General features: G+C 43.6%; 1 protein-coding gene across 3 annotated transcripts in view; it reads left to right on the top strand.

Annotated features, from left to right (window-relative positions):
- The first annotated feature begins 2,037 nt into the window (after positions 1–2,037).
- The window catches only part of ZC2HC1A (zinc finger C2HC-type containing 1A), a 60,055-nt gene continuing 34,589 nt past the window's right edge, over positions 2,038–27,503 (top strand). For 2 of the 3 annotated variants that reach the window (XM_048841017.2, XM_048841015.2), the window contains exon 1: positions 2,472–2,568. In XM_048841017.2, coding sequence (XP_048696974.2) covers positions 2,484–2,568 — 85 coding nt within the window. In that variant the 5' untranslated portion in view covers positions 2,472–2,483. Of the gene's footprint in view, positions 2,065–2,471; positions 2,569–27,503 lie in introns of those variants that run through there. The other variant, XM_048841016.2, reaches the window with a different exon arrangement.

Genomic DNA, 27,503 nt, shown 5'->3' with positions numbered 1-27,503 from the left:
CCACCCGAGATCACTGCTGCTGCCCTGCTACCGGGGTCTCAGCTGCCACCCCGCGCCCCCAGGGCTCTGCTACCACCCCATGCCCATGTCCAGATTGGCTGGCTCCATGTCCAGAGTTCTGAGGCCATCCCAAGCCTAGGGATGTGCTACCGCCCCACACCGGGGGCTTTGCTCCCAGCCTCAGCTCTGGGGGCAGGAGTAAGGGGGCTGGCTTTCAGCCCCCATATTAAAAATGTTCCAGCGCCACTGCCAAAAGATAAATCTGTCACTTCCGCCGGGCCCGCTATCTTGTTGGCAGTTAGCAGAGACAGCACCCAGCTCATCCGCCTGCATTTCAGTGCAATGAGTCCCCTGCCCCAGCTGGAGCCCTGAGCTACCATGGTGCTGTGGCCAACAATTGCCCCGTGGTAGGCACCAGCAACTGCCAGCAGCAGCAGGCGGCTCAGCACCAAGCTGGTTCCATCCCACCAACCCAGCTGCCGATGCAGAGCAGGGCCTTCAAGGGGGCTGATTTGTCCCTGGCCCTGCACTTCCCTAGGGACAGCCCTGATGAATGGTGTAGAGAAAATGAATAAGGAAGTGTAATTTATCCCATAACATAAGAGCTAGGGGTCACCCAATGAAATTAATAGGCAGCAGGTTTAAAACAAACATAAGGAAGTACACAGTCAACCGGTGGAACTCACTGATAGGGGATGTTGTGAAGGCCAAGACTATAACAGGGTTCAAAAAAGAACTAGATAAGTTAATGGAGAATCGGTGGAACAATGGCGTTTAGCCACTACGGTCATGGACAAAACCCCATGCTCTGAGTGTCCCTAAACTTCTGACTGCTTAAATGCTGGGCGTGGATGAGAGGGAATGTTTTACTCAGTACACCCTCTCTGTTCTGTTCATTCTGTCTGAAGCATCTGACTCTGAGCATTGTCAGAAGACAGGATACTAGTCTAGATGCATTATTGGTCTGACCCAGTATGGCCATTCTTATGTTAGCAGTATTTATATCTCCTTCTACAGGTGCACTGAAATTCATTATCAGTCTTTAGGTACTTTTCTGATGTCTGTAAATGTAACAGAAACATTGCTATAATGAATAAAGGAGGGAGAGGACTGAAAAATATCTCTGAAAAAAGGGGATTCTGTGGTACCGTGATTTTCCAGCAGCTTCAGATGGGCTGTTAGCACTTCCCACATTCTCTCTAGATTTTTAGCAGCTCCAAGAGCATTAATCATAATTAATGGATAACATGCTGCTGCAGAGGGATCTGTTGTGTGAAGCAGGAGGGAGGAAAATGATGTAAGGAGATTTGGGATGGAGTGTATAAGACATACAGGGGGATTTGAGGGTAGAGGGAGAGTTGACACAAGGCAGGGGTACGAGCTCTTACCAGTACGGGGCCTGCTCTGCCTCCCCCACCCCACTCCCCCAGAAGGGGCAGGGCTTCTGGTGGAAGGGGCCAGGCCTGTGCTGCCCGGGGCTCCTGCAGCAATTAAAAGGGTCTGGGGCTCCAGCCGCTGCTGCTGCCTGGGCCCTTTTAAATCGTGGCCCTGGGGTAGCTACTTCTTTTAGGCGGGCGCGGGGAAGGAAAAAAGGACAACGACATTAAAGGGTCCTTTGCAGCAGGGACGCCGATGGGGGGCGCAAAAGGGGCAGTGACGTTAAAAGTGCTGCCCCGGCAGCGCTTTAAACTCAGCCGTTACGGGCCGGTACCGGCAGCCACTTTTTACCGGTACTCCGTACTGGCCCGTACCTCTGAACTTTCATCCCTGACACAAGGGGACAGAAGACCATAAGGAGGGCCATACTGGGTCAGATCAATGGTCCCTCTAGCTAGCACAATAGCCTGTCTTCGGTCAGTGGCCAATGCTTCAAAGGGAGTGAACAGAACAGGGCAATTGTTAAATGATCCACCTCCTCATCCAGTCTCAGCATCTGGCAGTCAGAGGAAACTTGGGAGGTATGGAAAAGAGTAGCAATGTACTGAGATTGGGATGCGGGTGTGTGGGGGGGCGGGGCAGTAAAAGATGTACAGGGATCTGTGGGAGGATTCAGGAGGATGGAAGGTAAATTGGATTTGGGGACAGAGTGACTGCAAGAAAATTGGGGGGGAGGGGGCAGGGGTATTTTGGGAGATCGAGGAGATAGTGGGGGAAATTAGAGATCCGGGGGAACTGGGGGCCACCTGGGGGATTTAGAGAAATTGGGGGACATGGGGATTTGGGAAGGTCTTGGAGATGGAGGGGGACGAGAGGTCGGGGCATTTGGGGAGCGATTAGAGAAGCAGCAGATTGCGGTTTGCGGGGTCGGGTGGCGGCGAGGCTGCGGGGTATTTGGGGAGAGCTCAGAGGAGCAGGGGTCGGTGGCGAGGGCTAGGGGCGGCAATCGCGAGGCAGCAGGGAGCGCCCCAGCCCGGCCAGGCTCGACGGACAGGGGGCTCTGTCGCCCCGGCCCGCCCGCCCGGGGAAGCCAATGGGAGCGGGGGATGTTAGCGGTCGGGGGTGGGGCCGTGTTGCTACAGCAGCGGCAGCCGGAGCCGGAGCCGGAGCGCGCCATGGAGGAGCTGGAAGGTGAAGGGTGGGGCGCGGGGATCAGAGACCGCAGCGGGCCCCCGCCCCGGGCCGGGCCTCTGTGTGTGTCCGGGGGTCTGGGCGGGGCGCGGGGCTGGGATAGGAAGGGGAGGCGGGAGTGGGGAATATGAGACCTCAGCTCCGCCTTGGGCAGCGCATCCCCCGCCCCCTGCAGGGAGCCGCGGCGTCGGGATGAGGGGCCTGGCACCCCGAGCTGGCCGGCGGGGCTCCCTGTCAGCCCCCTCCTCGCTCCGGGGCAGCAGAGCCCGCGGGCCGGAGCTGCTGCTTGCGCCTGGGCGGTGTCGGGCAACGAGGGGCGCTCTGTGCCCGCAGCAAGGATTGTCCGCGCCCAGGGACGTAAACAGCGGAACAGCCTTGTTTCCTGCCCCCCGGTTATTTCCTACCCCCGAGAGAGACTTAACATCCGCCAGGGCGGCACCTTCCCCCCGTGAGTGGGGTTTGGCTGCCAGTGCTGTTAGTAGCCAGGTCACCTCTCCTGTGTCTCCCCCCCCCCCCCCCCCCGTGACCTTGTCGGGCCAGCGCTGGCTTCACAACTGAGCGCCCAGTGTTTGTCTCTTGTGTTTAAACGTACAAAAGCGGAGCAAGTCCCTGATTATCTCTGCAGCCTTTCAAGTTCCCAGCATAAGGCTCCACCTTGCTGATGTGCTGCAGCGGGCTGTTGGGGATGACTACAGCATTGTTTTGGGTGGTGCAAGCATCCTTGTCTGCCTGCCTTTTTTAACAAGAGGATTGTGCTGGATTGTATGACAAGTTTTAAACACTCGCTTCGGGATTGCCACAGTGACTAAGTATTTCTCAGATATGGTAAATGGTTGATTATGCACTGGTCTATACTACAAACTTACGTTGATATAACTAACCACAAGGTGCCACAAGTACTCCTTTTCTTTTTGCGAATACAGACTAACACGGCTGTTCCTCTGAAACCTGTTGATATAACTATGTCCACACTCCTGAGCAACATAGTTATACTGAACTAACCTCCAGTGTGGACGGCGCTAGCGCTATAGTTACTGCGTCTTGGGAAAGTGAAGTACTACGCCAAATAGGTAGTGATCAATGGCTCCATGTCTAGTTGGCAGCTGGTATCAAGCGGAGTGTCCCAAGGGTCAGTCCTGGGGGCCGTTTTGTTCAATATCTTCATTAATGATCTGCAGGATGGCGTGGACTGCACCCTTGGCAAGTTTCCAGATGACACTAACCTGGGAGGAGATATGCGGGAGGGTAGGGATAGGATACAGAAGGACCTAGACAAATTAGATGATTGGGCCAAAAGAAATGTGATGAGGTTCAACAAGGACAAGTGCAGAGTCCTGCACTTAGGACGGAAGAATCCCATGCACTGCTACAGACTAGGGACCGAATGGCTCGGCAGCAGTTCTGCAGAAAAGGACCTACGGGTTACAGTGGACGAGAAGCTGGATATGAGTCAACAGTGTGCCCTTGTTGCCAAGAAAGCTAATGGCATTTTGGGCTACATATGTAGGAGCATTGCCAGCAGATCGAGGGACGTGATCATTCCCCTCTATTCGACATTGGTGAGGCCTCATCTGAAGTACTGTGTCCAGTTTTGGGCTCCACACTACAAGAAGGATGTGGAAAAATTGGAAAGAGTCCAGCGGAGGGCAACAAAAATGATTAGGGGGCTGGAGCACATGATTTATGAGGAGAGGCTGAGGGAACTGGGATTATTTAGTCTGCAGAAGAGAAGAATGAGGGGGGATTTGATCGCTGCTTTCAACTACCTGAAAGGGGGTTCCAAAGAGGATGGATCTAGACCAGTGGTTCTCAAAGCCGGTCCGCCGCTTGTTCAGGGGAAGTCCCTGGCAGGCCGGACCGGTTTGTTTACCTGCCGCGTCCGCAGGTTCGGCCGATTGCGGCTCCCACTGGCCGCAGTTCGCTGCTCCAGGCCAATGGGGGCTGCAGGAAGGGTGGCCAGCACGTCCCTTGGCCCGCGCTGCTTCCCGCAGCTCCCATTGGCCTAGTGAAAAACTTTTTCACTAGGAGGGTGATGAAGCACTGGAATGGGTAGGGAGGTGGTGGAGTCTCCTTCCTTAGAGGTTTTTAAGGTCAGGCTTAGCCCTGGCTGGGATGATTTAGATGGGGATTGGTCCTGCTTTGAGCAGGGGGTTGGACTAGATGACCTCCTGAGGTCCCTTCCAACCCTGATATTCTCTGATTCAATAGGAGAAATTCGTACACAGCATTTCCACTAAGCATTACAGTGCTGTAGCAGCGTCGTAAGTGTAGACAAGCCCAGCTTGTGGAATATTTGCACCTTTTTATCTCCTACAGTTAGATTAATGCAAATAATATTTTTGTGGGGTTGTAACTTTTCACGGATAACAGAGGTAAGCAAATAACTTCACTAATGCAAGAGTATCTAACATCTGTAAAAGTTTATAATTATTAATGTTGCTAAAAATTAACATGAACAGAACTGATTTGTGTAAATATCTGTAAATGATCATTTAAAAAAGCATTCTTACTCTGCTTTGTCATAACTAATTGCGTATTAAAGATAAGAATGATATGGGCAACCTAGCCTCCTCTTCTTTTCACTGCTACTTCAAAGAACTAAAGCAATTAAAATAATTCTTATTATATAGCAATTTTTATCTTTATAGCTAGGCTTGGCAAGTCAGTTAATTGACTGCCTATTACTTGACCATGGTCAAATATTGTGAAATATTCCAACAAAAAATAGGCAGTGGCCTACCTTTTTGTTTTCATAATGATGCCATTCTTTCATTTTTAGAACTTCATTTCATTGTGCTTCAAATTTTTCTGAGTTAAAATAACTCAGGCCTGATCTACACCTAAAACTTAGGTTTACCTAGTTTTGTCACTCCGGGGTGTAAAAAATCCAACTTAAGCCCGGATGAAGACACTGGTGTGTCGAAGAAATAATTGTTCTGTTGACCTTGCTTCTCAGGGTGAATTTACTTCAGTGATGGAAAAAACCCTTCTATTGTTGTAGCTAGTCTCTACACTACAGCGGCATAGCTGCAGCACAGTAGTTGTGCTACTGTAGTGCTTGTAGTGTAGACACATCCTCAGTTAAGTAACTTAGTTTTTGTAAGTAGGCAGAAATATATATCTGAAGACCATATAGTCTTACTCTTTTTGTTACTCTTCTAATAAATTAGTGCTTTAAAATATTTAACTATTTTTAACATTATTTGACCAGTCAATTGATTTGATTATTTTTGGACAAAATGCCCCACCCTATATATAGGCTTGGCAGAATTTGAATTTTTTAAAAAAATGTTGATAGATATCTCTTTGTTTTAAAGCATTTTTTCCTATTTTTATCAATTTAAATTTTCACATTTGCAAGAAATTATGGGTGGAGGAGTGAAAATAATTGTTTAATGAGAGTAGATGTTGAGATTCAAAAAGTTAGTTTTATAATTGTTAAAACACAAATTGTCAACATCAGATGTCAAAATATACTGTGTAAACTCTGTTATCAAACAGCATTTTTCTTTCATTGCCTATCTGAAATTTCTATTATTACTGATGAAAATATTTTTCGTCAGTTTGTGTGTGTACAGAGAAATTGACATTTACTGACATTTACCGATAAAAATCAAATCCTGCCAACGCTACCGGTATAGCATTAAAAACATGAGCGAGATCCTGCTCTCCTTATACGAGCAGCCCTACTGACTTCATTGGGATTACATGCATAAATACAGAGAGCAGGATTTGTCATAGAGTTGTAGGACTGGAAGGGACCTCGAGAGGTCTTCTAGTCTAGACCTCTGCACTCAAGGCAGGACTAAATATTATCTAGATGAGCCTTGACAGGTGTTTGTCTAATCTGCTCTTAAAAATCTCCAATGACGGAGATTCCACAACCTCCCTAGGCAATTTATTCCGGTGCTTAACCATTCTGACAGGAAGTTTTTCCTGAAGTCCAACCTAAATCACTCTCACTGCAGTTTAAGCCCATTGCTTCTTTTCCTATCCTCGGAGATTAAGGAGAACATTTTTTCTCCCTTCTCCTTGTAACAACCTTTTATGTACTTGAAAACTGTTATGACCTCCCCTCAACTTGTCTTCTCCAGACTAAACAAACCCAGTTTTTCAGTCTTCCCTTGTAAGGTCATGTTTTCTAGATTTTTAATCATTTTGCTCTTCTCTGGACTCTCTCCAATTTGTCCACATCTTTCCTGAAATGTGGCACCCAGAAATGGACGCAATACACCAGCTGAGGCCAAATTAGCACAGTGCAGAGTGGAAGAATTACTTCCTGTGTCTTGTTTATGACACTCCTGCTATTATTCTTAAATATGATCCTGGTATTTGAAAAATGAGTACAGCTAAAACATGGTGTCTCATGCTTTATCAAATGATGCCCTTCTGGGCACTAACAAATTAATTAATAAACCTAAGATTTTGTCTTGGATATTTTTAGTAAAAGTCACAGACAAGTCATGGGCAACAAATTAAAATTCACAGAAGCCCGTGACCTGTCCCTGACTTTTACTAAAAATATCCATGACAAAACGGGGAGCCAATGCAGGGCGCCTGGCTGGGAGCTCCAGAGGTCCCCACCACATGTGGGGGCCTTGGAGCTCCAGGGTTCCTCTCCTGCCGCAGTGGTGGGAGCTACGAGGGCTGGCCAGGAGCTGCGGGATCCCCCCACCGCATGGCTCAGAGCCCCCCAGTGCCCGCAGCAGCCAAGAAGCACGGGAGTCCCCCCTCTCCACCCATGGCGGCCAAGAACTGCGGGGGTCCCCCTCACCACCCACGGGGGCCGGGAGTTCGTGGGAGCAGTGGGCGGCCCCTGCTTCCCTCTGTGGCGGCTGGGAGCTCAGGGGGTGTCCCCACGCTGCTTACGGCGGCCAGGAGTTCCTGGGAGCTGCAGGGAGCCCCTGCCATTTGCAGCAGTCAGGAGCTCCAGGGTCACCCCTGCTGCTCACGGTGGTGGGGAGCTTTGGAATACCCCATGCCATGTGCAGCAATGGGTAGCTGCGGGAGGCCCCTGCCGCCCATGGCAGCCGGGGGTAGAGGGAGTCCCCCTGCTGTCCACAGCGGGGAGCTGCGAGGTACCCCTGCTGCAGGTGGTGGCCAGGAGCTTGAGGGGGGCCTCTGCCTCCTCAGGTGGTGGGAGTACTCTGCAGCTCCCAGCCGCCTGCCAGCTGACGTCACGGAGGTTTTTATAGGTCATGATTCCATGACTTCTGTGACCTCTGTGACAAAATCTTAGCCTTACTCTTTAAACCTTTCTGGCAGAGACTTCTATGGCTAGATTCTGTCTTCACTTACACCTATGGCAAATTTGCACCTTCCTAATTTGTGAGCCAGTTGGGAGTTTCATGCAGTGTTAATCATGGTAGAACATTGCCTACTGTCTCTCCATCCAAACTCGTTTGGGGTTGAAACAAAAATGTTTCAAATTTTTCAGCAACTTGGAAAAAAAATCATTCTGTCTGAACAAAATATTTCATTTTAGATTTTTTTAATTTGTGTTTTAAATGCAATTGAACCAAATTTCAAAATGAAAAGCTTTAATAAAAACTTTGTTGTTTAATAATAACAACAATCAAAACATTTTATTTAGAAAATGTCAAAACAAGAGTTCTGATTTTTTAAATTTTTTATTTTATTTTTTTTCAGAATTTTTTGTGTACCCCCCCCCCCCAAAAAAAAACATTTGGCAAATTTGGGAAATGTTTCAGTTGACTCAAATCTGCATTTTTCAGCTGAAAAAAGTGTTGGCTGAAAAATTTCACCAGTTCTATCCTGACTAGTTGATTCGCGAGTCTGCTGAGGCAATCCACATTCCATGTATGGGAAACCAGGGGGAGTTGAAAGGTGTAATATATCCCATATTTACAAAGCAGGCCTTTTTCTCAACCCTGATACCTTGTTTGCTGAAAAATAAAATATTGCTCTTGTGACATGAAGCTTATTTTCTTTATGACAGGTTTCAGAATAGCAGCCGTGTTAGTTTGTATTCGCAAAAAGAAAAGGAGTACTTGTGGTACCTTAGAGACTAACCAATTTATTTGAGCATAAGCTTTCATGAGCTACAGCTCACTTCATCGGATGCATAAAGTGGAAAATGCAGTGAGGATGTTTTATACACACAGACCATGAAAAAATGGGTGTTTATCACTTCAAAAGGTTTTCTCTCCCCCAACCTCACTCTCCTGCTGGTAGTAGCTTATCTTATGAACACTCCAGATTGATGTGAGCACAGCAAAAGGTATCTGAGAGATTTTTGAAAAATTGAGTTGCGTGACTTTGTAAACTTTCTTATCCCAAATAATTTTACTTACAGATAATTTTTCCCAGAACTGTTAAGAATAAATTCAGTGACTTCTTGACTGGTCATTATAGTGCATTTCTCTTAAGTGAATCAGTCCAGTAGGAAGCAAATACTTTCTTTGTTTTTTCTGTTTCAAAACATGTACTAAAATGCCTTGCATTTGTGTTCCAACAGTTGCAGGTTAAACATAAGTAAACAAAGCTTTTATTTACTTGAAAGGACAGTGCCAGCTTAAGCTGTACCTCTTTGGAGTGTGATGACATTGGATCTCATGAGTTAAGGATCAGGTCTAGTGAACATTTGTATGGGAGGGTAGTCTCCAAAGAAAAGAGTGGGACAGCAAGTACTCTTATTTCATTAGGTAGCATTTTCCCTTTTAAGACATTACTAAAACAGTGACACAATATACTAGTGTTGGAGGTGCCATTTTGGATTCAGTGTAAAATTGTGGTAAAAAATTTGGCATAGGTTCTCCCATCTTTGTAACTTGCTGCTTCTGACAGTCCTCTAAAGCTTAATATTGTAACCTGTAAGATACACCTGTATAAACTAGCTTTTAATCAGTCAACAAGCAGGGAATTTTCTGATAAAGACAGCAGGGGACTGATTGGGTAAGTTGGAGAGTATTTTAGAATATGTGACTATATTGATGGGATCTTGGAGTACGGTTTGTAACATTCAAAGGGCTTATAATATTTCTTGTATTGTGATTACATTGTGATTATCTAGTGCAGTGGTTCCCAAACTTGTTCCGCCGCTTGTGCAGGGAAAGCCCCTGGCGGGCCGGACCAGTTTGTTTACCTGCCACTGGGAGCTGCGATCAGACTCGGCAGGTAAACAGACTGGACCGGCCCGCCAGGGGCTTTCCCTGCACAAGCGGCGGAACAAGTTTGGGAACCACGAATCTAGTGAAATTGCAAAATAGATCTTCTCTATGTGACTTCTGATTTCCTTGGAACTCTCTTCTGGCTTTCTTTTGAAATTACACTTAGTTCCATTTTTGCTTTACTACTTCCTGAGCTGGTTCTAAAGAGCAGTCTTGGAACTTAGACTGGCTGTAGGAGGATCAGGGCTCAAATACATTAATTAAAAGTGACAAAAGCTGACATAAGTTTTTAAAAGCTAATCTAAAACTTCCTAGCTTTTATCAGTTATTGTGGAATCTGTTTGGTATTGTTAATTTTTTTTAAAGTTACTTTTTGAAGACAGTAGAAGGCCTGACTTTTAGAGGTACTGACTAAGGACCTTCAATTGGAGTTGTTTATGCTCAGCACTTCTTAAAAGTAGGTCCAGACTTCTTCAGAGTCATAGATGGAAGTAGTGTTTAGCAGAACCCTCTATCAGCTAGGGAGCAGAAAGATTTTTATCATGGACTTCATAAAATGTTTTATGAATGCTGACATGCTTGCATTTCAAGAATTCTTGTGCCATCTTGAAGGGGCACTATCAACTTGAAATCTAATGAGGTTTTAGAACATGAGTTTAAAGTATTTTCATATAAGACACTGGCCCCTGAATCTTCCAATTGTTGTGGGTTTACAATCACGTTTTCCTTTTTAAATCTTTCCCTCTTTCTGTTGCTGCATGAAAGACCTACACAAACATGAGAGGCTGTATGTACAAGAGAAACAGCTAAACTGACAAAATGCTGTCAAATGCACAAAGTTTTTAAAACATAGACAATTTTTATTTAGTCTCTGGTTCATAATAATTGTTTGCAGCAATAGTAGGTAAAATATTTTTAGATAGAAGTCTGTGTTTTGTTTGTTTTTTAAAGCTGATTTTGTACCTTAAGTGTGAGAGAGAAGTCTCTGCACTTTTATGGTGCAGTGGTAGACACTTATGGAGTTCAGTTTCAACAGGAGTTTTAAACGGTTATTTTGTAAAAATCGCATTGAAGTAGCAAAAAGAGCACTATGCATTTTTCATGGACTGATCAAATGGAATTGATTAAAAAAGAGTTTAAAAATCACCAGTTTTTTCAATTTTTCACATATGTCTCACTTTTCTTGCGAAAGGATAACAAAGAAATATAAAACACTTATCACTGATATTATTCTACTGTAGTAAACACTTTGTGTAGTAAATACTTTGTGTAACACACTGGTAAAGTATGTCAAGTTTTCCAGTGGCTGGTGTAGAAAAGGATTAGCAGTTACTCCTGAAGCTGAAGTGGTAAGGGCTTCTCAGACCCTGCTGCTGATCTTTGTAGGGGATTGATACAGTTAAAAGAGATTCTGTACTGAAAAGCTATGATTTGTAAATTGTGTGTGAATCAACAAAATACACATTTTTGTTACACATCAGAAATTATACAAATACACATATCAGAAATCTGTCATGTATTTTGCTTGTATGACACCATGGTCAGTTTGTATATTAGGCATCCTCCTCTGTGCCCAGTGCACAGAAGATGTGAGTCTGTGACAACTCTCATTTGGAGGGCCTGGCTCATCAGTACAACCTTTTTAGACACATGCTTCTAACTCTGGCAGTCATTGGTTCAGTCCCTTATGGTGGCTGTTGCACAGATGTCCAACATTGGTATGTTTGTACGCTTCATACTGTCAGGCGGGGCTTAGAGAAAAGTAGAGCACAATAGGCAGACCTGCTGGTGTCATGCAGGCACATGCATGCTGTTGCTGCAGCCACTTGTCCATATTCAATTTCCAGAGGGTCATGAGAAGCTACAGAATGTTTTGGGAACTGAGTGATGACACGGACTCCTTTGCAAAGGTTCCCTCCCATTGACAGGTTATATTGTAACTTTTAAATATGAAGAGTTTGTACTTGTTACCAGAAAAGCAATAAATATCCCAATTTAATCAAACTTTACACTCTGAAACAAAACATTAAGTGACCTCAGCAGTGTTAAGGTGGCATAATTCCTGTCACAGGGTAGTTGGCCTCTTTAAGGGGAGTCAGGACCCAGTCTACCCAATATTGGCCTTTTTATAGCAAACAACTCCATCTAGCAGTTAATTAACTAATGAGCACCTGGGCCAGATAAAATGCCATGAGAGCTCAGTTTAGAAGGGTTGCTCTTAGCAACCTTGAGGGGAGCACCTTGAGACGCTAGTAAGGGAAGGATAAAAGAGGCCTGTTAACCCCTCCAAGCTGATAGGTGAAATGAGTGAGTAAAGAGGAGAAGCTGATTGAGGACTACAGCTGGCCTGAAGCATAACCTAGCTTCGGGAGGAGGGTTGGGGACTCCTGAATTTGGGAGAGGATGCTTGTTGGCATGAGCACCAGAGCCAGAAGAAGGGTTGGACTCGAGAGGCTAATGAAGGAAGGGTTTTGTTGTATTCTGTAAAAGGAGTCACTAAATGAGACCCCACGAAGGAGGCATCTTGTTCTCAGTTCCCAGTTCTGAGTACATCATTGCCAGATCAAAAGAGGGGAGCAGCCTTGCAAGGCCCCGTTATGCCTCAAGGGAGTGTGCTCGTGGCATCAGCCTGTCTTGCTTCCCCAGTGCATGGAATATCTGACAATCAGATGTGCTGATTTGTGGATATAATTATTTCAAAGCATATGGGGTCAATGTAAATGTTTAGCACTAGCATTGCAGTAGAAGCCAAGGTATATATTGCTTTTTGGTATCTGTTGGAGATGGAAAGGAAAGCCTTATGGTGTATTGTAGTGCATTATCAACTGCACTGTCAATATGAAGATGGAAAGGAATGTGTAAGTCTTTCCTCTTTTGAATTCCATTCTTTTCAATTTTGGATGGATAAAGTATACCCTGCTGCTAACATTTTGTTTGCTAACTGCATTCTAAGTTCAAGAAACTGGCCCCTAACTAGAAGTATGTGAAAGGATGGGTATTGAGAAGAGGGAACTTATTACTGTGTTTGAAGCATGCTGGCTCTTTGAGCATTTATGCATCTAACTTCTGAGGCAATCCAGTGAATAGTTTATCTAAACTGGAATGAGGGCCTTAATTAAATGAAGTATACGCTTAAAATTTCCAGCAGCAGCTTAATTGTAACTAACAAACACACTTTAACAAGTTTCAGAGTAGCAGCCATGTTAGTCTGTATCCGCAAAAAGAAAAGGAGTACTTGTGGCACCTTAGAGACTAACCAATTTATTTGAGCATAAGCTTTCGAAGCATGCATCCGATGAAGTGAGCTGTAGCTCACGGAAGCTTATGCTCAAACACTTCAACAAGGTATCCACTGATGTTAGTTACTGCATACAAAGGATTTTATATTCACACCTTCTCCCTCTGACTTGATCATATTCTACAAATGTGAGCATAGATAGCATATGTCTATACAACATTCAAATGGAGAATTTGAAAAATCAGCAGCCCAGTTTATTAGGCCCAATCAAATTCACGGTCCATTTTGGTCAATTTCATGGTCATAGGATTTTAAAAATCATAAATTTCATGACTTCAGCTATTTAAATCTGAAATTTCATTGTGTCGTAATTTTAGGGTCCTGACCCAAAAAGGAGTTGTAGAGGAGGTTGCATACTGCTACGCTTACTTCTGCACGGCTGCTGGCAGCGGTGCTGCCTTCAGAGCTGTGCAGCTAGAGAGTGGTGGCTGCCAGCAGGGAGCCCAGCTCTGAAGGCAGAGTTGCCGCCAGCAGCAGCACAGACGTAAGGATGGCCTGGTGTGGTATTGCCACCCTTACTTCTGTGCTGCTGCTGGTGTGGCACTGCATTCAGAGCTGGGCACCCAGCCAACAGCCGCCACTCTCTGGCCACCCAGCTCTGAAGGCAGCATAAAAGTAAGAGTAGCAATACCGTGACTCCCCTAAAATAACCTTGTGACACACACACCCCACAACTCCCTTTTGGGTCAGGAACCACACTTTGAGAATGCTGGTCTCCTCTGTGAAATCTGTGTAGGATAGAGTAAAAGCACACAAAAGAACAGATTTTATAGGGGAAGACCAGATTTCATGGTCCGTGATGTGTTTTTCATGGCCATGAATTTGGTAGGGCCCTATTTATTTAGCCACCTTTAGTACCCTTTTCTCATTTTCCTGTTTGTCCTCTTGTGTTCTCTCACTTGATTCATCCCTCATTTTAGTCGTCTTAATCTTTTAAACATGTTTAAATATGCCTTCCCAAGAAGTGTTTTGCAGATGGCATATTTTACATGTGGTCACATTGTCATTTTTGTATGACTATTGCTTGTGCTATTAGTCAGTCTCTGCTTCTGTTACATAATATAGTAAATATAAATATAAATAAAAATGGCATCCCAGACAACACTGATCCATGGAAATATAATGGAAATTGTGGCGCTCAAGGGACTGTTGTCTGAATCAATATCACAAGATCACAATATCTTTTCAAGTCAAAACAATCTGAAGTGTATAAGCACTGAGATTGCCCCCCCCCACACACACACACACAACTCAAGTGGATGGAATACCAATAATAGCAGGGAAAAATGCAAATGTTTTGGAAAAATTATGTGAGTAAGCAGTGAAATTTGAAATTGTGTGGGAACACTCTTGTCAGCCCTTGCATAAAAGTTTGTGAATTTTTAGAGATAATCTGATGCATCTACATCATATAAAAGGAAATGTTTATACTAGAGAGTTTCTGCAGGTTTGAATGGAGTTTTGGTTGCCACAAGTGACCAAGATTTTATGTCAGCACAGCAGGTGAATTTTGAAGGACAACCTGTGGCATTTTACACTAATGTCAAACTGCTACTAATAAATATAGTACATACATTTTTTTTCAGTTTAGACAACACATTTTATCTAGGTTTGCGGACACAATTTTAAAAAGAGAAAACTTATAATACAATTTCAATTAAAAATTAGGACTGTCAAGCGATTACAAAATTAATTGTGTGATTAATAATAGAATATCATTTATTTAAATATTTTTGGATGTTTTCTACATTTTCAAATATATTGATTTCAATTACAACACAGAATACGAAGTGTAAAATGCTCATTTATTTTTATTACAAATATTTGCACAAAAAACAAAAGAAATAGTATTTTTCAATTCACCAAATACAAGTACTGTAGTGCAATCTCTTTATCATGAAAGTTGAACTTACAAATGTAGAATTATGTTAAAAAAAAAAACCTGCATTCAAAAATAAAACAATGTAAAACTTTAGAGCCTACAAGTCACTCAGTCCTACTTCAGCCAATCACTCAGTAAAACAAGTTTGCAGGAGATAATACTGCCCACTTCTTGTTTACAATGGCACCCAAAAGAACAAGCGTTTGCATGGCACTCTTGTAGCTGACGTCACAAGATATTTGTGCCAGATGTGCTAAAGATTCATACGTTCCTTCATGCTTTAACCACCAGTTCAGAGGACATGCGTCCATGCTGATGATGGGTTCTGCTCAATAACGATCCAGAGCAGAGCGGACTGATGGAGTCTCATTTTTATCGTCTGAATCAGATGGCACCAACAGAAGGTTGATTTTCTTTTTTGTTGGTTTGGGTTCTGTAGTTTCTGCAGCAGAGTGTTGTTCTATTAAGACTTCTGAAAACATGCTCAACCTCGTCCCTCTCAGATTTTGGAAGGCACTTCAGATTCTTAAACTTTGGGTCCAGTGCTTTAGAAATCTCACCTTTGGTACCTTTTCTGCTTTTTGTCAAATCTGCAGCGAAAGTGTTCTTAAAATGAACAACATGTGCTGGGTCATCATCTGAGGCTGCTCTAACATGAAATATATGGCAGAATGCGGGTAAAACAGAGCAGGGGACATATCCTCCCCCAAGGAGTTCAGTCAGAAATTTAATTACCGCATTATTTTTTTTAAAGCGTGTCATCAGCATGAAAGCATGTCCTCTGGAATGGTGGCCAAAGCATGAAGGGGCATACGAATATTTAGCATATCTGGCACGTAAATACTTTGCAATGCCAGCTGCAAAAGTGCCATGCAAATCCCTGTTTTTACTTTCTGGTGACCTTGTAAATAAGAAGAGGGCAGCATTATTCCCCGTAAATGTAAACAAGCTTATTTGTCTTAGCGATTGGCTGCACAAGAAGTAGGACCGAGGGGACTTGTAGGCTTTGAAGTTTTACTTTGTTTTGTTTTTGAGTGCAGTTACGTAACAAAAAAAATCTACATTTATAAGTTGCACTTACACAACAAATAGATTGCACTACTATACTTGTATGAAGTGAATCGAAAAACACTTTTTGTTTATCATTTTTACAGTGCAAATATTGTAATAAAAATAATATACACTTTGATTTCAATTACAATACAGAATACAATATATATTAAAATTTAGAAAAACATCCAAAATATTTAATCAATTTCAATTGGTATTCTATTGTTTAACAGTGCGATTAAAACTGTATTAATTCCGATTAATTTTTTTTAGTTAATCGTATGAGTTAACTGCGATTAATCGACAGCCCTAATAAAAATTTAGTGACACCAAAGACACTCCCCACAAATGTCAGATCCAGCCACTGGAGGTGAAACACATTCGAGAAGCAAGCATTTCTGGTTATTGCTGCAGTAACTGGAGGCAGCTGAAAATGTGGGGAGCATTCTCCAAACACAACTGACAGAAGATCTCCTGGAGCATGAACTTTTATAAACCAATGGTGATATAGCTGCTCTAAAACTATCTCTGATTTCTTTTACCCAGACAGCCAATGTCTTATCTAGATAGAGCTCAGCCAGCTTGTTCTTTTTCAGGACTCAATCTCTGCCAGGTACTGGGAAAATCAGGTTACTGTACAGTCTGGGTTCAGTGAAATGGAGATTTAGAGCTGTGTGGCGTAAGCATAGTGGTGCCACTTCAACCCAGATCATCTTGCTATTTCTCTCCAGTGTCCTTGCATACATCTTGAACAAGATGGGTCAGGATGGAACACTGTAATTCTCTACATGAGATTACTTCAGATAATTTCTACTCTGTTCTCTTGCAGACAAGTATATCAAGTCATCTAACTCTGACTCCATTTTCTGCCACACATTGCAGATGTGTTAACAGTTTGTGGTCCGTGGTATCAAAGGAAGCTGATTGCAGATTTTTTTAAAAAAGATCTAAGATGCTGGATCTTTATTCAACCCCTGGAGATTAACCAAGGAGACTGTTATAGTCTCCATACCATTCCCAGACCTCAAACTAATCTGAAAGGAAATCTGAATAGTATTGCCAGAATTGCCTTGCTATACCCTCACTGATCCTTTTAAAAAAATAGAAAAGAGAGAGACAGTTTGTATAAGGAGCTGGTTTCTCCAGCAGGATCGTTCATTTGAGAGATTCTGCTGCCCTCTCATCCTCATACAAGGGATTGGTAATATTCAGCAATAATGAACACAGTGTTTCCCCGTTTGATTTTGTCAGTAAGGAAGAACATGAGTCTTCCATCTTTTTATTCTGTGGTGGTATAGTGCCTAGCACAACGGGATCCTGGCCTGTGACCGAAAATAAATTATAAATCTTAACTTATGGCAAAAGCTCAGATAACGGTTCTGTATTTGTCCTCCTTTCCAGGTAGAAACTTGATATCTCTCTGAATTTCTGTGTAACCATTTTGCCTCAGGCTGTGCTGGGAATAGAGACAATACAGAGGAGATATTTTCACAAGTAAAAGTACAATATTAATGGAATAATATACTAAAATCCATTTGGAGATAAAGAAACATATACTGCAAGATATTTTAACAGTTATACAGAAAAATATAAATAGACATTAACCAGTCACCCGCAAAAAAATCTGAGACACAAATATATAATTTTAAGGGTAACAATTGAGAGAATGAAACGCAGAAAACTTGCAGAGAGCATGACTAAGAACAGGGAGAACTCAAAGGTATTTTGAATTTCTGAAACTGGATCAAAATAGTCATAGAAAAGATGGCAGCATATCAGCAGTGAACTATATCCACATATAGCAGTCCTGCTAAGATGCAGAGAATTGAACTAGAAGTTCCACTAGAAAATACCTTCCAACTTAATTTAGTTTGTGATGGTCAGTGTTTCATTGATTCTTCTCATTTTTAGTTCCAAACACACCTATGAAAAGTACTCCTGGGGGAATTCTTTGCCACTGAGCACATGCAGAATTCATGTCCCCTGCAGATTTTTTTTCTCCGCAGAAAATAGTCTGCTGGAGAAGTATTGAAGTTATGCCTCTTGCCCACCAGGGGCTGCCATGGTGCAAGCACAGAGGGTAGCTGCTCACCAGCTATAACAGCCAATAGGGAGAGATCAGAGACTGCGCCCTTTCCACAGTACCAGGTGAAGAGGCACATGTGGGTGGACAGACAGAGCAAGGCACACAGGGCTACTGAGGGGTGGAGGTAGAGAGCCACATGGGGACGGGGTTGGGAGTGCAGGGCACATGGGGACAGGGACAGATGTGCCTGACTGACTGCGAGAGGTTAGGGTTTAGTAGCTTCCTAACAATCCCTGCCCCACACCCCTCCAAAAACCCCTGTTCCATGCTTCTCCCACCCATACCTAACAACGCTTCAGGTTCACTCCCGGGCTTCTTCTCAGCAATTACTTCCCCCTCCCTCAGCTCCTCCATTACCTCTGACTCCCCCAAGCCTTTTAACAGTGCTTCTGAGAGGTGCGGGAAATTCGTTTCTGTATTGTAGTTTAAATGAATTATTGCTCAAAGTTCTGTATTAGTATGCCCATTAAGGAATTTGTTTGTCATAAAAAACATTTCCTGAATCTTTTTCATTGTCTGTATGGTTGCAGACATACTTGTTGACAGGTATTTTGAAATAAATTACCAAAATAATTGAAACTGGTGTGACTATATTGTTATTCTGACAAATAAAAATTTGCAGAAAAAATATTGTGTGCAAAATTTAAATTTTTTGGCACAGAATTCTCTCCGAAGTAGAGAAGATACAGCATCACCGGATAGTAATTTTTTTGGAAGATAGAACAATTAATGTGGACTGTAATATAGCACCGAGGCTGATTTCAGACCTTACTTGTATGTTGTGCTCTATGCTGTCTAGAAAACAGACCCATTGGTAAAGCATGTCAAGTGCCCTGGTAGTGCCTCATGCTGCATCATTGAAGTCAGTAGGAGATTTGCCTTGACTTCAATAGAAGCAGGCTGCCAGCGAGTGGTCATGTAGATGAGACACTCCTTTATATTAAGTGGTAGGAGTCTGTGCTAGGGATCTGAAGTAAGGGGAATTGATTTAAATCACCAATTTTAATCACTATTTAAATAATCATTTAAAATTTTGTTTTGCATTTGCACTTTTTAGTTATGTTCCTAAAGAAAGATTGAGTTTAATTGGTGGGTAACCGTTGAAACACGTTGATTTGCAACTAAATACAGCCTTTACACTAAACTTGGTACTACTTCTTGCTATCCAGGAGGTTACACTATATCAATACACATTTATTTAAGCAGTTACATCGCTTAACATACATTTATTCAGATTCTTAATTTTTACATGTTTGTATTATGTTAGAAAATGGTGAATGATGCATTTCTTTCTTAGATTAATTTTTTACTTGTGATTTGTGTCAACGCCTATTTGGATGAAATTTGGAATTCAATTAAAAAATGTACAAAAACATAACCTTTTAAATCAGTTAAATAAAACTACTTTAAATGTGCTGGATGGTGGGGAGGTGGGGAGGAGGTTTCTCAAACCATGTGTGGTGCTAGGCAAGTCCTAAAACCAAACTTATCACAGGTGTTCACTAACTGTGTTCCTCATTTTCGAGCGCCTGATTTGAGACCTGAAGCCTTATCTGCAGAAGTGCTTAACACTCACAGCAGCAATGGAGGTCAATGGGAGCTATGCTTTGAACATAAAAAGTGCTACAGAATGCTAAGTACTCTGAAAAATCAGATCCTAGGCATCTCAAATTGGGCACCCAAAAAGTGGACATTCTCAAACGTAATTCTTAATTTCTTTGACCATAACACCATGTTTATTACACCCAGTTGCATTTACAGATTCTACAATGCAGCTTTTATAACTTCTATCATGCTTTAACTTTCTGTACTATTTTCTTTTATGCTATATTTTGAAAAGTGTTTGTAAGCATTGGTTATTGTGATTTGTATAAAATATTTAATAGATTTCTTTAGCTTCAAGTTGTAAATAAATTGTAAATAGCAGGTTGTAAATCTGAGGTCCATTTTGGCCAAAAGGCAAAAAGGGGCCTTATCAAAAACAAGACACAACTTTTGTATAAGACACCAGTTATCAAGATGATTTTTGCCTACTGGAAGAGACAGAAAAAGCTTAAGATATTTGTTTTAGAAAGAGTCCTTACTTTAACAGAATGTAAGAATGCTCTTTTATGAGCAAAGATGGCTGTGGTGTCTGTTTATTTAGCTTGTAAGCTCCTTGGAGCAGGGACTGTCTCCTTGCAGAGTTTTTCTATATATGTCTTAAGACTAAGCTGTGCACTGTCTCCTAGGAACTTTCCCTAGAGACTTCTTCCTAGCAGATTTCCCCCGGCCTTGTCTCCCTTCCCCAGGGACTCTGACAGCTTCTTTCAGGGGACCTCCCTGCTTCTTATAGGCATCAGGGTTCTCTGAGTGTCAAACTTCCTATCACTGAACAAGCACATAGAGAAAAGCTACCCAGAGGCCAATTACAAGTTCATTTTATTGAAGCTAATACTATAGATCTGGCACATTCTGGAATCCAGCCAGGGCATGGCATCGCTTTAGTGGCAATGACAGATGATCTGTCATTGGATGGAGGGCAGACATCCATTCATATCCTCCTGGACCTCTCCGCAGCATTCAATATTCCATTAGTACATAATGCTGTAGTGCATCTCCCCAGCAAGCATGTCCTCTGTTTTCTGCACTCGCTTCCCCTAGAACAGGGGTGGGCAAACTTTTTGGCCTGAGGGCCACATCAGGGACTAGAAATTGTATGGTGGGCCATGAATGCTCACAAGATTGGGGTTGGGGTGCAAGAGGGGGTGAGGGCTCTGGTTGGGGGTGTGAGCTCTGGGGTGGGGCTGGGGATGAGAGATTTGGGGTGCAGGAAGGTGCTCTGAACTGGGATCGACAGGATTGGAGAGCAAGAGGGGGATCAGGGCTGGGGTTGGGGCGTGGGGAGAGGCTCAGGGGTGCAGGCTTCGAGCGGCACTTACCTCAAGTGGCTCCCAGAAGCAGTGGCATGTCTCTTCTCCTGTTCCAGTGCAGAGGTGCGGCCAGGCGGCTCTGCACGCTGCCCTATCCGCAGGCACTGCCCCTGGAACTCCCATTGGAGCCCGGAGGGGCCTAAAGGTAGGTGTAGGAGCCAGAGCGGTGAGAGTTTAAGTATTGTCAGGTAACTGATTGATTCCCCAATTAATATAAATATTCTGTACTCAAATGGCTTCTTGCATTAGTTACCAGTTATAGCAAAATCATTGGGCTCCATATTGGTACAGTAAAAACCTTACCATTTACATAGCAGTGAGACTGGGAAGTTCTTGGGTTAGCTGCTTACATTTAAATGATAAAACACTTGCAAATGTATATCTCAAAAGAGATTTATGCTATCTTTAAGCATCTAAGGAGTTACAAGTTTTGGACCATTGAGAGAAAATGAGTTATCAGAAGTAAATGACATCTTCTGTAAAACATTTTTCAACCATCAATGTTTTTCTTAAAGTTTGAAGGCCTTAGAGTGCTTTTAGAAGAAATTATTTTCAATAAGAATTTTGTAGGGGTTTAATTGAGGTTTTCGTCTATGAAGGTGGACAGAGAGCCCATTTTTATGACTTAGTTTTATAACTCTGACACAACTTCTTATTAGTAATGATTCGTATAGTAGTGTCTAAGGGTCAACTGAGGATGGAGCGCCAGAGTAATAGGCATGGTACAAACCAGACTAGTAGACAGTCCCTGCCTACTAATAAGGATCCCCTACCTCATTCATTACAGATCCCCTGCCTCATTCATTACACACCTTTTGATTTCTCCAAGAGATGAAGCAGGGGTCTTTCACACAACAGTCTCCTTTATGACAGAACCATGACTCATCCCTAGTGCAGGGCCATCCCTTGCACCCAGTAAGGCAGGGGTCATATGGAAAAACTAGTAGGTATATTTAAAGTGTGCATCATAATGCATAACAAGGGGATGCAAATTAAGACTGCCCAGGCAACCTTAATTCTAGCATTTCCTAACCTCTGAATGCTTGACTTTGCAATCTTAATTATGTTGTTTTAACACAATTATTTTTTGTATAATTTCTTAGGTTTGTAAAAAGGCAAACTGAAAAAACAAATCCCATCAGGTGGCTTCGTATTGACACTCACTTGGTTTCTCAGTAGGTTGGAGCCTTTAAATATATTGCACAGATTTCTGCCACTTGAGCTAATGGAATAAAAGATAACAATAAATAGTAGGTGGTCATCCTCTGTGAACTAACACCAGAGAACAATGAGACTTTTTGTCAGAGAGTAGTACACACATTTGCTGACATCAGAGGAATGATGAGATCTTGGGTTCCATTCCAGGCTCTGGAGGGTAGTATATTCTAGTGAGCACATTCTTTTGCCTGTTCCCTCGCCAAGGTTGATACCTTCTGCTCTGTCTCTTCCAACTTGTCCCTGCCTTGCTCCTGGTCCCTATCCCAGTCTCCACTCCTCAGGCTTCTTATCTCAGTGCCAGACTCCTTGTCCAGCCAGTCCTAGCCTCCTGCTCCAGGCTTTCTTTCCGAGTATGGTCCCTGCCATTCCCAGTCTCTTTGCCCAACTAGTTCCAGTGCCCTCTCGCCTTGACTGCTTGTCCCCAGTCTCCTTGCCCACTGAGTCCCAGTTCCTCACCCCTTGGCTCCTTGTCTGATCTGTCTCTCCCCTCTGACCTAGCCCCCAGCCCCGTCTTCCTTTCCCCCCTCCAACAGGCTCCCTGTCACAGTTTTTCTCTTCCATCCATTCCAGTCGCACTGTCACACACTGAGGTGTAGGTCGTGAGATCTAGTGGTCAGAGCAAGAGTCTGTCCTAGTGGTTGGAGTAGAATCAGAGGGTAGAACTGGAGGCGTGGTCAAGAGACAAGTCCGTGGTTGGAACCAGGTGTTAAGAATTAGGAGTTCAGAGGTAGGCATGGACTAGAGCTGTAGTGGAGGAGGCAAGCGGTGGAGCAAGGGCTTATGGCCCATAGAGGTACTTTACTAGCTATTATATCCTACTAAGCCAGGCAGCCGTATCAAATAATATGTTTCTCTTTCTGAATTAATCCATTTCATATATGATTCTAATATTTTATCAGTATTAATTCCTATGAAATTAGGATGTGTTGAGGCATATGATATGTTTCTTAATAATTATACAGAGAATAAGTTTTGCTGAAATGCAAGAAGCCTACTGGCATGTATCCAGTAAGATCCGCTAAATAGCTAAAAGTATAATCAGTTAAGAATAAGTCAGCATAAAAGCGGACAACCTTTGGCACAGATAGAAATGATCCCTGAACTTTGGGGAACCAAAAGGAGGAACTACACACAACACTGAACAGATTTATCCGGGGTCTGCAACCGGTTGGTAACTGTAGGGTATACCACAAACCTGGAAGTTGCCAAGAAATCCTAGGTTGGCAGTTTTTGGAGTAAAACAATCCTTATTAAAATGTAGAAAGTAAGTGTCATAATCCACTAACCTATAGGATAAGGGTACCCATACATTTCGGAAATAAGATTTGGTAGGTTGGGCCTGAATTACATAGCATCAGAATCCTATAATATGTAAGGATATCTTAGGAAGCTCTTTCTTTTCTATCTTTTTTATCTACCTATCATTCTATCTTCTATCATGCTATCAGCTCAGCTTGTAGTATAGTATAACTACTCAACATTGCTAACTATTGGGGAAGCCAGAACCATCGTGTAATCAGGCATGCCAGGAGTAAGGCTGGTCCTTCACCTCCTATTACTGGGTCCTCAAGGAAGGGTGTGAGTATGTTAGGTTAAGGTACTTATAATAGGAATATTACCACCAGGAGTTTTGGAATTCTTTTTACTGTTTTGCAGTCATAAGTTTCATAGCATTTATTATTGTTTTGTTAGTCTCAATAAAGTTTTATCAATTTGGTATTGTCCCCAGTGTAAGGATTTTTGCCAAGCACCCCGAGAGTCCTCTCCCGATATAGAACTCTCTGAGTTCTCAGACCCTGTAGTCTGAATTGGACAAGAACCTATAAATCTTCCGGTCGGATGCGATAAGTGGTGAGCCATAACAACTAACCCATAAAATTCAGGTCAACAGGCTAGACAGGAAGCAGGCCTGGCATAGCTGCAGCTGTGGAATGCATTGAGCAGCCACTGTGCTGCTGTTGTTACAGTGCTTAAATGGTGATCTGTTGGTTCTTCTGACCAATCATGGAGCACAGTAACTAATTGGTCCCAATGAGCTCATTGGGTTTCTAGGCAACTAAGCAGCTGAGTTCCTGACACTTACTAGCAATTTGCCCCAATGTGTTCTTTTCCCTTTAATTGTTGTTCCATGCCTGGGTTGAACCAGGCATTGGAACTGAGGGGAGGGAGCCTGTATCTCTTGTGCTCTCAAAGGGTATGTCTACATCACAGTTTAAGACTAAGTGTGAGCCCAGGCTCAAGCCAAAACCCCCTTGTGTCCACAATACAACTGTACTAACCTAGGGCTCAAACCCAATGTCCCAGGACCCTGCAGGGTCTGAGATCCATGTTAAACTGGGACCCAGGGTTTCCTGTTTCCCCTTAGCCATGGCTTGACTCAGGTCCCAGGAGTTCTCCAGGTGTGTCCACAGTTCCTGGCAGCAAAGTAGCAGAGCTGCAGGCAGCTAGTGCAGCTGGCTGGAAGTGCCATTAGTGTCTGGTCGAGCCCGCTCCCCCTTCCTGCTCCTTCTGCGGCAGCAGCTCCTGCTTCTCCTCGCTGCTGCATGGCACATGCCAAGAACAAGGAGCAAAGTCGCCAGGTGGGAGGCAGCTCCTGGCTGCTGGGATATTGGAGGTCATCCCTCCCCGGGCAGGGTTGAGCCAGGAACTCAGGTGCTCCTTATGGGCACCTGAGTCCCATCAATAGCACCGTCGTTGGTAGGAAACAGGATGGGCAGTAGAGTTTTCCCACAGTGCACCATGTTCCTAGGGCTAGAGTGTCAACATGGGGGTGGTGCTAGGCACTCTGGGATGCAGTTACTTTGACTTGGGTCTGCGCACTGCAGTATGAATGCCAGAGCCCTAGGTTTGAGCATAGGTCAGAAAATTCTTACCCTAGGCTTCAAATGCAGTGCAGATGCTCAGGTCCAGATTTCTCTGACACCAGTCAGCTGACTTGAGTCCCACTAACCCTAGGCTTACATTGGTGTGTAGACATAGCTGAAGGGACTAGCACCCAGGATGCATTGAGGAAGAAGCCGTCTGATTTGCATGCAGAGGGGACAAGAGCCAGACTGGGGAAGGAATTGCCTGGTCTACCGGGACAAAGTCGGGTGGAGCATGTTCCATCGTCCTCTTGAGGTGGCATGTGTGCAATTCTGTCAGTACACAGGAACTGTGAGGAAATGGAGCATGCTCAATGATGGAAAAAGTGTAGAGACTTTTCAAGACTAAAATGCAAGTCTCTACTGAATATGTGCATATGAACTTTTTTCAAAGGCTTATTACTTGCAAACTTTGGGTGGATTTTTAGTGTCGACAAAAGACATTCCTGATACACAGGCTGCCCAATGCCAAATTGCAAGTCTCTGCTTCAAATCATGGGGGCACTAGAATTTCTGAAAGTCAAGGACACCAGATTTTTTTTCAATTGCAAAGCATTGTAGTTTCCTCTAACCTTGTTCTCAGAAACAGCAGAACTGTTTTGGCTGAAACTTTAAAAAATCAGCCCTTAGGCAAACACCTGGCATGGAAAACTTCAGCCCTAAAGTTTAGTTTGTCAGAGTTACAGCTGAAACAAAGTCTTATACTGGAAAATGTTGGGCATCCTTAATAATAGGTGATGCTACCAACCGTGCCTACAATACTTCTATGTCAAATTGTTTTATGTACTGCTAGTGTTAAATTTAATACCTTACATCACTATTGGTGAAAGGGATTAAAAATATCTTTTATCAAGTTTGTTTATTGTGTGGATTTGATAGCAGCTATTGTCAGCCAGTTTTCCCTATTGTTTGTGTGTGTCTTTCACATAGCAACAGAGAGATGAAAAAATTTTTAAAAATAGGAACGTGGTTATAGTACCACAAAAATTGGAAGGAGACTCCAGACATGTATATGTGTGTGTGTGTTTTTAAGTGACTAGATTACAAGTTGATGGTGTGTCTAACCTTTCTCTGGGTGGAGAGTAGAGGTAGTAGCTCGTTTGAGATAAGTCTTTTTAAAAAAAGACAGGCACAGAGAAGTGGGCTGTAAGACACTGAGATGAGTGGGAGGACATATGCAACACAGTTAGTTGTAAAGAGGCTGATCTATTTACTTCAGTTAGAACAGTGATCCCCAAACTGTGCAGTGTGCCCCCCTAAGGGAGCATGGAGGAATGTTTGGGGGGATGTGGTGGGGCCTGGGCCAGCCCCCAGGGGGGCTGGGGAGGGAGCATCACCCAGCCCCACTTTCATAGAATCATAGAATATCAGGGTTGGAAGGAACCTCAGGAGGTCATCTAGTCCAACCCCTTGCTCAAAGCAGGACCAATCCCCACTTTTTGCCCCAGATCCCTAAATAGCCCCCTCAGGGATTGAACTCACAACCCTGGGTTTAGCAGGCCAATGCTCAAACCACTGAGCTATCCCTCCCCGGAGCACTTTGCCCCCAGCTCTGCTCTGGACCCGCCCCCAGCCACAGCCCCGGCTCCTGGTCCTGCTCCCAGCCTCGACCCCTGACTGCAGCCCGCCTCAGCTCCACTTCTGGCCCCAGCCCCTGAACACGGCTCCGTTCTCAGCCCCCCTCCTAACCCCAGAGCCGCCTGCAGCTGCGGACCCAGCCTCAGCTCCCATACCACCCCCCCCCCCCCGGGGGGGAGGAATGGGGACACGACCCTGAACATTTTGGGGCCCACTGAGTTAGAATATCTGGAACTTTCCCTGCTAGTTTAAAAAACTGCATTTTTGTTTTCTGGGTGATTTTTGGCAGAAGAACTTTCTCTTGGGAAGTATTTTTATTAGTTGGGTGTCTACCAACAGCAGCAGTGAAATTTTAAGAATGCTGGAAGGAAATTCGCTACTACTGATTCTGCAACTCCAATGAATGATAATTGGTGTTCATTATGTAGAACTATGTTATCATTTTGCCATGGGCTTGTAACAATACTTCTAGATTCACTGAGTGTGTCCAACCTAGTCTGTTATTTTTGATGGTGAATTTGAGCACCAATTTACGGTGAATAGTTGGTTTCTGAAAAGTATTTGTTCTGCTATTGGGAAATATGGGGTGTGGGAGAGAATGAGTGGCTCAGGGGTTTTTCAAGGGAAAACACAGGATGACTTCAGATTTACTGATTCTTACTTGCTCCTGCTGACTTATGTAGGAAAAAATGCCGGTTTCATTCCTTTTCCCCGGGGGAAAACCACCCTCACATTTGGCACTCTTGTTGGCAATTTCAGAAAGAGATTAAGGAGTACATTGGAATGTGGAGCCAACTACTTTCTCACAATTTCCTTGGTCAGGGTTTAAGCACCTTGGCAGGGGTGGGATAGTTCAGTGGTTTGAGCATTGGCCTGTGAAACCCAGGGTTGTGAGTTCAATCCCTGAGGGGGCCATT

Source organism: Caretta caretta, chromosome 2 (assembly GCF_965140235.1).
Source record: "Caretta caretta isolate rCarCar2 chromosome 2, rCarCar1.hap1, whole genome shotgun sequence".
NCBI classification, from domain to species: Eukaryota; Metazoa; Chordata; order Testudines; family Cheloniidae; genus Caretta; species Caretta caretta.
The sequence above is the reverse complement of the archived record's forward strand: the minus strand, read 5'-3'. Positions and strand labels throughout refer to the sequence as shown.